The 12,180-nt window shown below is 42.7% G+C and overlaps 1 protein-coding gene across 3 annotated transcripts in view; it reads left to right on the plus strand.

Moving 5' to 3' along the window:
• Positions 1–12,180, plus strand: part of invs (inversin) — a 52,249-nt gene that overhangs the window by 33,329 nt on the left and 6,740 nt on the right. For all 3 annotated transcript variants that reach the window (XM_063199669.1, XM_063199671.1, XM_063199670.1), the window contains 8 exons: positions 2,479–2,650; positions 3,099–3,254; positions 5,944–6,029; positions 6,242–6,385; positions 7,195–7,301; positions 7,873–8,082; positions 9,478–9,677; positions 11,353–11,815. In XM_063199669.1, the coding sequence (XP_063055739.1) occupies positions 2,479–2,650; positions 3,099–3,254; positions 5,944–6,029; positions 6,242–6,385; positions 7,195–7,301; positions 7,873–8,082; positions 9,478–9,677; positions 11,353–11,815 (1,538 nt within the window). The remainder of the gene's footprint in view (positions 1–2,478; positions 2,651–3,098; positions 3,255–5,943; positions 6,030–6,241; positions 6,386–7,194; positions 7,302–7,872; positions 8,083–9,477; positions 9,678–11,352; positions 11,816–12,180) is intronic.

Consider the following 12,180-nt stretch of genomic DNA (forward strand, 5'->3'; position numbering starts at 1 on the left):
TAAGATTTACTTTGCCAGATATTTGGATCTGTAACAATGTCCCCGGGTTGAGATTTAGTGTCAGATGGGCTTATTTGTAAAGTAGTGTCAGATGGGCTTGTTTGTACAGTATAATGTGTTGTTGTTAATTAAAATGCATTTTGTATGCTGTGGATTCTGTGTATGTGGTGACAAAACAATAAAAAGATGTCTGTAAGTTCTATTACACATTGTAAAATTGCATACATTTTAAAAATCACCTACTCTAAGTGTGTATCACTGATTCTTGAGAAAGTGGCTAAAACAGGTTGTAATCTTGAAAGAAAAAAACGAAGTGAATTACAAAATAATATGGTATATCCTCGTAGACAAAGGTCTTGGCTTTTCAGAAATGCACAAGGCCAATCCCCCCATTTTCCATTTTTTTCAGAAATCAGGTTTTTCTCCGATCATACCTTGTTTTTTGTCAACACCGTCAGACACAATTAAAAGCAATAAAAAGTGTATTGATTTGGTTGCATATGTATCTGGAGTTTTTAAATGATTGTGTGTGTTTTTTGGTTCACACATACACGGCTTCATGTGTTCTAATTTAAAAATATGTGCTGTCAGACAATGCTTACTTAATGGCTAAATAGATCAAACATTTTTTTGTAATTTCACAAATATTCGTGTAGGCTTAAATTTGCTATTACTTTGATAATTCAACAACTACAAAGGAAAATTTTGTAAGCACATTCATTTAAAATGTCCAAAACTCCTTCTTACGGTGGTGACTTAAGAACTGACGGTGGTGACAGTAATCTGAAGGTGGTGAAAGTGACCTAATTATTACCTACATTTAGCAAAATAAATAGCCCTCTCAAGTCAATGACATCTAGCATAAACACTTTATTTTTGTGTGTGCACAGTATGTTTATGCATGTGTTTTTCTTCATTTCTTAGATACTCTAGGAAGTAGGCCTAGATTGTTGAAAGTGTGGCATAAACAGGTTTTAAGTTGTTCAAATCCAAAATATAGAGGTGTATTATCATAGATGAACGTCTTGGCTGTGCAGTGAATGTATTGGCCAAACTCCCATGTTTTACATTTTTCATAAAATGGGCTCTTTCTTGGTTTTGTCACCAGCGTCAGACAGAATTAGAAGTAAAAAAATAAGTTTACTGTATTTAAGTGAATTACTTTTACAATTCAACATAATTGTAGATACTTATTGGAAGCAAATTCTTAAAACTTGTCAAAAACATGTAAAACACATGCTTTTTTGTGAACTACATCAGATGTCACCACCGTCAGGTTTTGTGACAAAAAACCCTCCAAATGCACCTCAGTGGAGGCTGGAGTATAAGTTTGGGTCACAATTATTACTAACATGTCTGGTAATGTTTCATTAACCAGCACAATTTAGTAAAATATGGAACAAGATGATGAGCGGAACAAAATCTGACGGTGGTGACATCTGACGGTGTGAGACAAAAAAACACTCTTTTACATATTGTGCATTTTTTGCTCACATTAGCCACTTCGTTTTCGCTCTGTTTCTTAGGGGCTTCATGACGCTTCTGAAAAAGTATATATTATTAACATTAATGTAACAATAATACTATTAAAACCCCCGACGGTGTTGACAGTTTATGGTTGGGACAGTACCAGTGTCCAAACAAATGATCAAATTGAGGAGAAATTAGTAAACTTACAGGAGCTTCAGTGATGGTTAAGTACTCAGTAGATCTAAAGGTTTGAAAAGGGGTCCTAAGTAATGACAATGACCTTGCGCATACCTGATTTTATTGTCTTTTTAAAAAAATCTGACGGTGGTGACTAATATGCTGGACACACTTTCAGCAATCAGAAAATAGTAGTAAATATTGCTTTACACGCACTATGTGCATATCTGCAGAACCACTTCAATATGGACTTTCACATCATGGTGATATTATTCAATAATATCAGTGATTTTTACATTTTTAAGTCAACTGAAATGATGATGTCTGTCCTTGGGACAGCTGTTTTTACAGGGTGTGGGCAGGTTTATAGCCATGAAAAGTAATAAAATTACACTTAAATATTTCAAACGACTGTACATTTATGTAACAGACCCCTGTGTCTTTACCTGGATTCATTTTGTTCATGAAAATATAGTTTATTTTCAACAGAATTGGCAGTTTATTGCAGAGACATGTTTTAGCCGCTTTCTCAAGAATCAGTGTGTATACATTTTCATTTGTTTACATTTATACATTTTGGGATGCCCTGTACGTGTTATTTTGCTTTTGGACTGGCGCTGTGCCAGGCTTGGGTGGAGTGTAGCCTCTTTGTGCAGATGGGCCCGTTCACTCATTGCTGAAAAGACTCTGCTACAACATTGTTATGGCATCACTGAGAGCCTTAAGTAACTGATTAAGACTCAGTTATTACAATTTTGGTGACAGTCATGTTGTAACATAGGCCCTGTGCAGAGTGGTTAAGTGCGTGTGTGTGTGTGTGTGTGTGGACAGGATACGGTGGCCGTGTTTGTGCGCCACCCGTCGGTGCGTGATGAGCCGGACCTGGAGGGCAGGACGGCCTTCATGTGGGCCGCAGGGAAGGGCAGCGATGACGTCATCACAACCATGCTGGACCTCAAGCCAGACCTGGACCTCAACATGACCGACAAATACGGAGGAACAGGTAGTCACAGACAGACACACACACACAGTCACACAGTCACACACAGTCAAACTTTCACAAACACACACACACAGTCAAAGGTACACACACACACAGTCAAAGGTGCACACCACTGACTTCTATATAGTATAACAGAAGTCTGTGGTGCACACACACACACACACACACACACACACACACACACACACACACACACACACACACACACACACACACACACACACACACACACACACACACACACACACACACACACACACACACACACACAAACACACAGTCAAAGGTACACACACACACACACACACACGCATACACGCGCGCACACAAAATGTAAAAATGGGTTTGAAAACAGCTTTGAACAAGCTTGTATATGGACGGGTGCCTCAGTGCGCTGTTTCTGCTTTTTATACACAAACATGAGTCCTTTTCTTGTCTTTCTCTACAGCGCTGCACGCTGCGTCTCTGTCGGGCCACGTGTCCACGGTGGCTCTGCTGCTGGAGCGAGGGGCGGTGCTGGACCCCCTGGACGTCATGAAGCACACGCCCCTCTTCCGAGCCTGCGAGATGGGCCACCGCGACGTCATCCTCACCCTCATCAAAGGTACCTGTGTGTGTGTGTGTGTGTGTGTGTGTGTGTGTCAGGCATGAAAATCCCTCACCTTTCGGCGAATTTCGCCGTTTTGAAATCAAAATGGGTCATTTCTGTGAATCGTGTAGATCCGAGGAGAAAATTTTAGGGGTGGGGAGGGGGGGTGGGTGGGGGGGGTTGTCGAGCGAGGAGAAAAGTGTAGCGCCAAGTTACTGTATCATTGTGTAGCGCTCTACCGCAGAAAACTTTCCACAACTGACAATGACGTTTGACCAATCACAGCATTTGTTGCTGTCGGCACAGCCAATAACGTGAACGAGCTCAATCTAAGTCCCGCCCTTCATACTTATCTTTGAAAGCGTTTTAAACAGGTGAAGCTTTGGTCTGCGGGGCTGGCGTGGTTGTATCAAATATCTTTCTTTTTAGTTCTAGAACATCTCTGATTATAAGAAAATGTCCAAACGATCTGTCACAGATAGTCTACACGTTTCCCAGAGAGGTAGCTATTTGAGATCATGATTCTTGTTATGAGAACATCACGCAAGCATTTCGATGAGAAGGGTGTGGATGTAGTTAGCCACAGAAGTTAAGCTGTTTTCCTAATAATTTGAAACCGCATTTGCCCTGCCCACGTGAAAAAGTATTTATTCTCAAAAGAGCTCCCTTAATGAAAGCTTGGGTAGGCTTACGGCACGTTTTCCTGACGGCTATTTTAACGGGTCTGTGCGCTACGGAATGGCGAAATAGTATGCGCTACGGCCGGGGAAGAAGCGCATATCTACGCGAGGCATTCAACGTCATGCTTCGAATGCTGCGGCTTCTTATAGCACGCACGAGAGAGAGGGAGAGGGAGAAAGAGCGAAGCCTAACTTAGTCAATCGTTTGACACACGGGACAAATTGTTTTAGGAATCATGCCAAGTTTTTTGTAATCCCTTGGTAGCCTACATCTAAATGACATATTAAAAATCTAGTGGAACACGGTCAAACAGTTTTTTTTCACGGTCAAAGTTGGAGCTTTCCTATTATTTTATTTTTTTATAGGGAAACAGATATACTAGGTGAATGGACAAAACATTCAGTAGTTTATCCAAACTGTGTCAAAGATTTTTTGTATTACAAGTTGTCTGAAATATGATGATTAACTGTTCAAACGAGATCACAACCAGGCAAGCGTTGAGGGGACATTGGATAGTGTTGAGAGGAGGGGGTGCTTAGTTGCCATTGGGGGGCATTAGTCTATTTTATTTTTAAGGGTTGGCAGGGTTTTGATGAGGTCAAGGGGTAATTTATTTTTAAAAAAGCCTGAGAACCAAAACCCATTCTATCTATCTATCTATCTATCTATCTATCTATCTATCTATCTATCTATCTATCTATCTATCTATCTATCTATCTATCTATCTATCTATCTATCTATCTATCTATCTATCTAATTATCTATCTATCTATCTATCTATCTATCTATCTATCTATCTATCTATCTATCTATCTGTCTATCTGTCTGTCTGTCTGTCTGTCCCCCTCATCAGACATGACAATCATGAAGTAACCAAGATGATTGACAGTTCTTCTTATGTTCACTGTCCCTGGGTCGCTACAGTATGCTCAAAATTCATCATTTAAAGACGGTTTTAGCTAAATTTTCTCCCATGGGAGACCATGCCCCCAGACCCCCCTAGTATGACTCAACACTATCCCCCAAAAACGCCACTGCACACCACACATTCGCGTGCACCGCTGCAGCAAACGCGCCGCTCCGTGCCACGCCGCACCTTTCTCACCTTTTTCACCCCTGACCCGTTTTCATGCCTGGTGTGTGTGTGTGTGTGTGTGTGTGTGTGTGTGTGTGTGTGTGTGTGTGTGTGTGTGTGTGTGTGTGTGTGTGTGTTATTTGTTCATAAGAATTAGAGTATATCCATATATGCATATCCCACCTCGCTGAGGCCAGGTGCAGGACAAAGGCGTATCTGAGAGTAGAAAAAGTCCACACACTGTAGCTCCGATTTGAAGGCTCATTCAAGTCATAAAACATTTCATCCTGGCCCTGCCATGGCCAACCGGTAGGGCGCTCGCCTGCCATGCGGCTGACCCGGGTTCGATTCCCGGCCAGGGTCCTTTGCCGACCCCGCCCTGTCTTTCTCCCAAATCGCTTCCTGTCCACCTCTCACACTGTCCTATCAAAATAAAGTCGAAAAAGACCCAACATTTCAACCCAAGAGGGTCTTCATCAGGCATGTGTCTGTAATTCAGGCTATAAATGTCCCCACTAAAGGCGGGCTCAAACTACTTGACTATGGGTCCGATTCTTGGGCGAAAGCCCCCTAACGTCAATCAGTGGAGCGTTACCCCTCAGGACCATCGAAAACAATTGTCAGGCAAGATTTCTTCATCATGTGCGACATTCTAAGATAGAACACTGTTTGATACGTTGTCAGGTATTGCCTTGGTGTTTACTATCGGAGACAAGATGGACAGTAGCGATTCTCTTTGTGTGCGGTGCAACACGACGTCAAAATCTGATACGATTTTAAAGTCATGTAGTTTGAGCACAGCTTAAGATACTGTAGAAAGACCAGAAAAGGAGTGATTTTGGGGAACACATTACAGTCCTTGGCTTTATCATAGTCTGTGTGAGTGTGAACATGCGTGCGTACATTACATTACTGTGTGTGTGCTCATGTACGTGCTTGTGTGTGTAGGGGGTGCCTGTGTTGACCTGGTGGACATCGATGGACACTCTGCACTACACTGGGCAGCTCTGGGCGGCAACGCGGAGGTGTGCGAGGTACTGATGGAGAACGGTTTTATTGTATTGCAGTAATAATAGCAATAGTATTATTATTGCTAATAATCCATAATATAATAGTAAGTTACAAATGAGTATAATAATCTGTGTGTGTGTGTGTGTGTGTGTGTGTGTGTGTGTGTGTGTGTGTGTGTGTGTGTGTGTGTGTGTGTGTGTGTGTGTGTGTGTGTGTGTGTGTGTGTGTGTGTCAGGTGCTGATGGAGAACGGGCTTGGGCCAGACCTGCAGGACAGTGCGGGCCGGACGCCGCTGCAGTGCGCTGCCTATGCCGGCTACATCAACTGCATGGCCCTGCTGCTGCAGCACAACGCAGACCCCAACATACAGGACAAAGAGGTACACATACCCCAACATACAGGACAAAGAGGTACACATACCCCAACATACAGGACAAAGAGGTACACATACCCCAACATACAGGACAAAGAGGTACACATACCCCAACATACAGGACGAAGAGGTACACATACCCCAACATACAGGACAAAGAGGTACACATACCCCAACATACAGGACAAAGAGGTACACATACCCCAACATACAGGACAAAGAGGTACGCACACCCCAACATACAAAGAGGTAGGCACACCCCAACATACAAAGAGGTATGCACACCCCAACATTAGAGTGCGCTCCTTGAAAATCAAAACTTTGCAAAATCCCACTCTGCTTTTGCAGTATTGTTCCTTAGCACTGCCATAACATTCTTGCAAATTGCTAGTAAATTCGATTCGTGTGAAAGGGCGGCACAATAGACTTCAGAATTCTAAATTGCTGTAAATGGGTGTTTTTTAGCAAAACCATTGCAAAGTTTGATGTGAGGCTATTTTGATCAAAACTAGTAAGGAAAGTCAGTTTAATTTTATACGAATTACGGACAATTACGGTGCATACGCACGGGACTAAGACCTCATACATTCTCCGTAATTATTTTGAATCACCTCTGGTCCATAGATAATATAATCCTTTGCAAATTGGGCTTAAGTCCCAACAACATACAGGACAAAGAGGTATGTAGGACCAACGTTTAAGTTCAAATATAAGGACAAAGAGCTAGGACCAACGCTGAAGTTGAGATAACTTAGAACAAAGAGGTAGGACAAGCATTTATGTGTGTGTATTTGTGTGTGTGTATCTTCATAAAGGGACGAACTGCTCTACACTGGTCTTGCAACAATGGCTACCTGGATGCTGTGAAGTTGCTGCTCGGCTGCCACGCTTATACCAATCTGATGGAGAACAATGAAGAAAGGTGACACACACACACACACACACACACACACACACACACACACACACACACACACACACACACACACACACACACACACACACACACACACACACAAACACACACACACACACAAAAGGGTTAATAACTTAGATCAGACTTTAGTTCAGAATACTGATTGTGTTTTGAATACAAGTTTCTTTGGTAAAACTATTCCTTTCAGTGGTATGTCCTGAGGCTCTGTCATTGTTGGGTGCCAAACAGCACATTTTGGAGCAGTTTTATGTGGCTATATGTTGCCTGTGACACACACACAAAAGGGTTAATAACTTAGATCAGACTTTAGTTCAGAATACTGATTGTGTTTTGAATACAAGTTTCTTTGGTAAAACTATTCCTTTCAGTGGTATGTCCTGAGGCTCTGTCATTGTTGGGTGCCAAACAGCACATTTTGGAGCAGTTTTATGTGGCTATATGTAGCCTGTGCGTGTGTGTGTGTGTGTGTGTGTGTGTGTGTGTGTGTGTGTGTGTGTGTGTGTGTGTGTGTGTGTGTGTGTGTGTGTGTGTGTGTGTGTGTGTGTGTGTGCTGTAGGTACACCCCTCTGGACTATGCGCTGCTGGGTGAGCACCAGGAGTTGACCCAGTATCTGCTGGAGCACGGGGCCAAGTCCATTGCCGCCATCCAGGACATCGCGGCCTGCTCCATCCAGGCGCTCTTCAAGGGCTACCGCGTACGCCGCGCCTTCCGCGAGCGCAAGAACCTGCTCATGAGGCACGAGCAGCTACGCAAGGATGCCGCCAAGTAAGGGTCAACAAGCACACACAGAGACACACACACAATAGGGCTGCACAATTAATTGAAAAATAATCAAAATCGTGATAACATAGTGAAATCGAACTCATGATTTTAATCGTGATTTAATCGTGGCAATAGCGACCTACTTTTGAGAGCGTCCTTGAACCCAGAACATACTGACAGGCTGGTATTTCTGGCCTGAAATCTGTCCACTTAAGTTTCATGTTATTGCCCTTACATAATTATTACAATTCATTTTATTTTGCTCATCCCGTATGTAATTCATATTTGGTTATATTTCATCTTGTTATAATTTTCAAAAAAAATCTGCAAAAATCAATAATCATGATTAATAATCGTGATTATGTTTTTGACCAAAATAATCGTGATTATGATTTTTTCCATAATCGTGCAGCCCTACACACACACAATATCACACATCTGCATACATGAGTTGGGTGTTTAAAGCGATGGTTCGGAGTAGAATCACCCTAATGCCATTTGAACCGTGACACCCATCCACCTTTACACCCGAAGTGTTTTCTGCCGCAGGCTTACATCAACAGAGTTGCCGTGTTATTCGATGTTTATTCCGGATAGCTTGACTCAAGCGCATATGGATCCTGGGCACCGTCTCCAAACTTTCCCCACAAAAATAACATGTCATGACACCAAACTTCTACAGTATAACAAATGTGGTTTGTACTCACAAAAAGATGAATTTGAAACTTTGTACATAGTCCAGGAGTTTATTAGTAACAACACACGAGACGATTAGCTTTTCTGCTGCTAAACATCCGTCGACGTCACTTCCTCCAGCTGGGACTTTCTTTATTGTAAGGTTTGTGTTTTAGTCCACAGCCAGGATATATGCACGAGTGTGGCATCGTCTTCTATTTATTAAACGTGGTAATATTTAAATCCGAAGTTGTTAATTTCTAGTTGTAGCGCAAGCTGTCTTTTTGAGTTTTCCGACTTCCGGACTCACGTGTATTTGTTTCCATCAACAAAGTCCCAGCTGGAGGAAGTGACGTCGACGGATGTTTAGCAGCAGAAAAGCTAATCGTCTCGTGTGTTGTTACTAATAAACTCCTGGACTATGTACAAAGCTTCAAATTCATCTTTTTGTGAGTACAAACCACATTTGTTATACTGTAGAAGTTTGGTGTCATGACATGTTATTTTTGTGGGGAAAGTTTGGAGACGGTGCCCAGGATCCATATGCGCTTGAGTCAAGCTATCCAGAATAAACATCGAATAACACGGCAACTCTGTTGATGTAAGCCTGCGGCAGAAAACACTTCGGGTGTAAAGGTGGATGGGTGTCACGGTTCAAATGGCATTAGGGTGATTCTACTCCGAACCATCGCTTTAATGTTAGATCTCCCTTCATTTATTCAGAAAACGAGAAGAGGAGCGCAGACGGGAAGCTGAACAACAGCAGCTCTCATTGGCTGGCTCCCTGGAGCAGCAGCTGGCATTGGCTGAACAAGACGTTGTGGGCGGAGTTAAAGTGGCCATCAGCGCCACCAAAAGAGCATCCTCCAGAGCTCAGCGTAATTCATGCCAACGTAAAACTGCGTCACCTCGACCTCACCCTGGTTAGTTTCTTTGTCCATCATATTTTTTCATGGATTTTAACTTGCTTTCAGTATTACTCTGGATAGCAACTGATATTGGAACGAATTCAGTTCCTTGTTATGATAAATAATTTAATATACAGTGTTGCCTGAGATAGGGTGACCAGACGTCCGGTTTTCCCCGGACATGTCCTACTTTTGAGACCTAAAATAATGTCCAGGGGGAATTTCAGAAATGCCCGGGATTTTGTTGGACTGCCTGAAATATAGACCTAATTCATCTGTAGGCCTACTGTAATTTTCACTCCGTTCCATTTGACTCCAATCCAGGTTTCTCTCTACCGTTCACAAATTAGTCACGCCCTTCTCATCAAATCTAGCCACTTCGCAGCCATGTGTCCGAAAGAAGTAGCCTAAGGGACTAGCCAGTGCGCCCCATGTTTACAAGCGAAAGCGCATCTGTCCACCGGTTCGACGGACTGCAATGCCGATAGAAACGCAAATGCACGTTCGCGGTGGAGTTGAAAAAAAAATCCCGCCTTGCCTTCCAAAAAAATGTGAAGCCTGATATGAAGGTACTCTAACACAGGAGTATGCATAGTAACTCCACCAAATCCATCATTTAGGGAGGTACACGTTTTGTTACACCTTGTCATAAGACTTAGCCTAAAAATTCTTTCATGATCTGACATTTCCAAGTTATTTGCAAAAGCAATTTCTCGGAGCTAGAAGGACTCATTCCTGAGTTAAGAAATTAAGCTTCTAATCAGCTTCTTCTTCTGTCTATTGCCTTTGCAGTTATTGATAACGCTGTATGGGTAGGTAAAACTCCAGTTCCTCTCTTAATGGCTGCAGTGCCCATTGCTAATCTCTGAGCACCATGCCACTACAAATAGCCTAAATAGGCCTAATGGATGACAGTGGAGGGGTAAATTGTGAGGTGTCTTATAAACATAGCCTAATGCCTAAGCCTAAAGCCATATGTAGCCTAATAGAACTTCATTATCAATTCAGTTAAAAACCACAACTGTTGTGTTTTTTATATTTAGTTTCCAATGTTATATAGCCTAATGCTGTTCATCTTTGTAGGGAATGGCTGAGATGGGCCTACATGATGGTGAATCTATTTTTAAAAACCTAATGCAGAAATTAGAATAAGCCTATGAAATTGAGCTGCATTGTTATGCTGTTAAACTACTCCAATATAGGTGTTAGGCCTACTATCTAGGATTGTAACAAAGGAGTGTCCTCCTTTTTACAAATCCAAATCTGGTCACCCTACCTGAGAACCCCCTGCCAATACTGCACCATGGTAGTAAATCCATCAAAACGCACAAATACTACAAACACAAAAGAAATTTACGTTTGACTAAATACTGGGAAACACTTTTAACGCCGGTGACATACACAACATGACAGTGTCATAATAGTGTCAAAACAGTGTCATTACACAGTCATGGACAAGTCATAAATATTATGTCAATGTCATAAACGTTTTATGATCATGAAAAGTTGACATTTATTGGGTTGTCTTTACCGTTACCGAATGTAATGACAATAGTCATAAAATGTTAATGACATTGACATATTTATGACTGCACTGTTATGACACTGTCATATCATAAATATGACGCCGCATCAAGTGAAGTGTTACCAAATCTCAGCCTCTTCAGCTTGACTTGTGTCTCCTGTTCAGGTACCAAGGAGCATGAGGAAGTTCATGTTGGTGGTATGAGAGCGCGTGTGCTGACACCGGCACCGGCACCGGCAGCTGTGTGCTTATCGGGATTGGTTGGCTCTTCTGAACGCCTCTCTCCCGCCGGCTCCAGTCGTCCCGGCAGCGCTAGGCCCGCCCAGCCCTCGGCTGGCACTGAGGCCCAGCCCAAAGCAGTGGCGGCAGCAACAACCGCCACCACCACCACCACCACATCCCGTCCCAGTGCCACCACCACCACCAACACCACCACAACACATCCACATCACCGCCCTAGGTCAGCGAAGCATCATGGGACGCCAGAGAGGGGAGGAGGGGAGGTGGCAGGCAGGAGGGACGACAGAGGAGAGAGGAAGACGACGGACAAGGAGCGGGAGAGACGGAAGAAGGAGAAGGAGCAGCGGAGAAGTCAGGCGGCCAGAACCATTCAGAGAGCATGGAGGAGGTACAACGCCAAGTCACGTCAAGTCGGCTTTATTGTCAATTTATTTACATGCACTGGTCATGCAAGGAATTGAAATTGCGTTTCTTAATTTCCCATGCAAGGACATAGACATATCCATAGACATAGACACACTTTAGGTAAAGGCATAGACATGAAGACATGCCGGCATTTAAGTGAAGGACAGGACAACAGAAGACATATAGTAAGAACTTACAGTAAGAAAGAGGTATTTACGTTATGCGTATAATTTACATTGTCTTGCATTGTGACATAGTAATAAATAACATTTAAGTCTACTAATCTAAAACAAAGCTGTAAACTAAAACTAGTTGTGGAGTACAATACACAACTAGTAGTACATTGTA

Source organism: Engraulis encrasicolus, chromosome 5 (genome assembly GCF_034702125.1).
Source record: "Engraulis encrasicolus isolate BLACKSEA-1 chromosome 5, IST_EnEncr_1.0, whole genome shotgun sequence".
NCBI classification, from domain to species: Eukaryota; Metazoa; Chordata; class Actinopteri; order Clupeiformes; family Engraulidae; genus Engraulis; species Engraulis encrasicolus.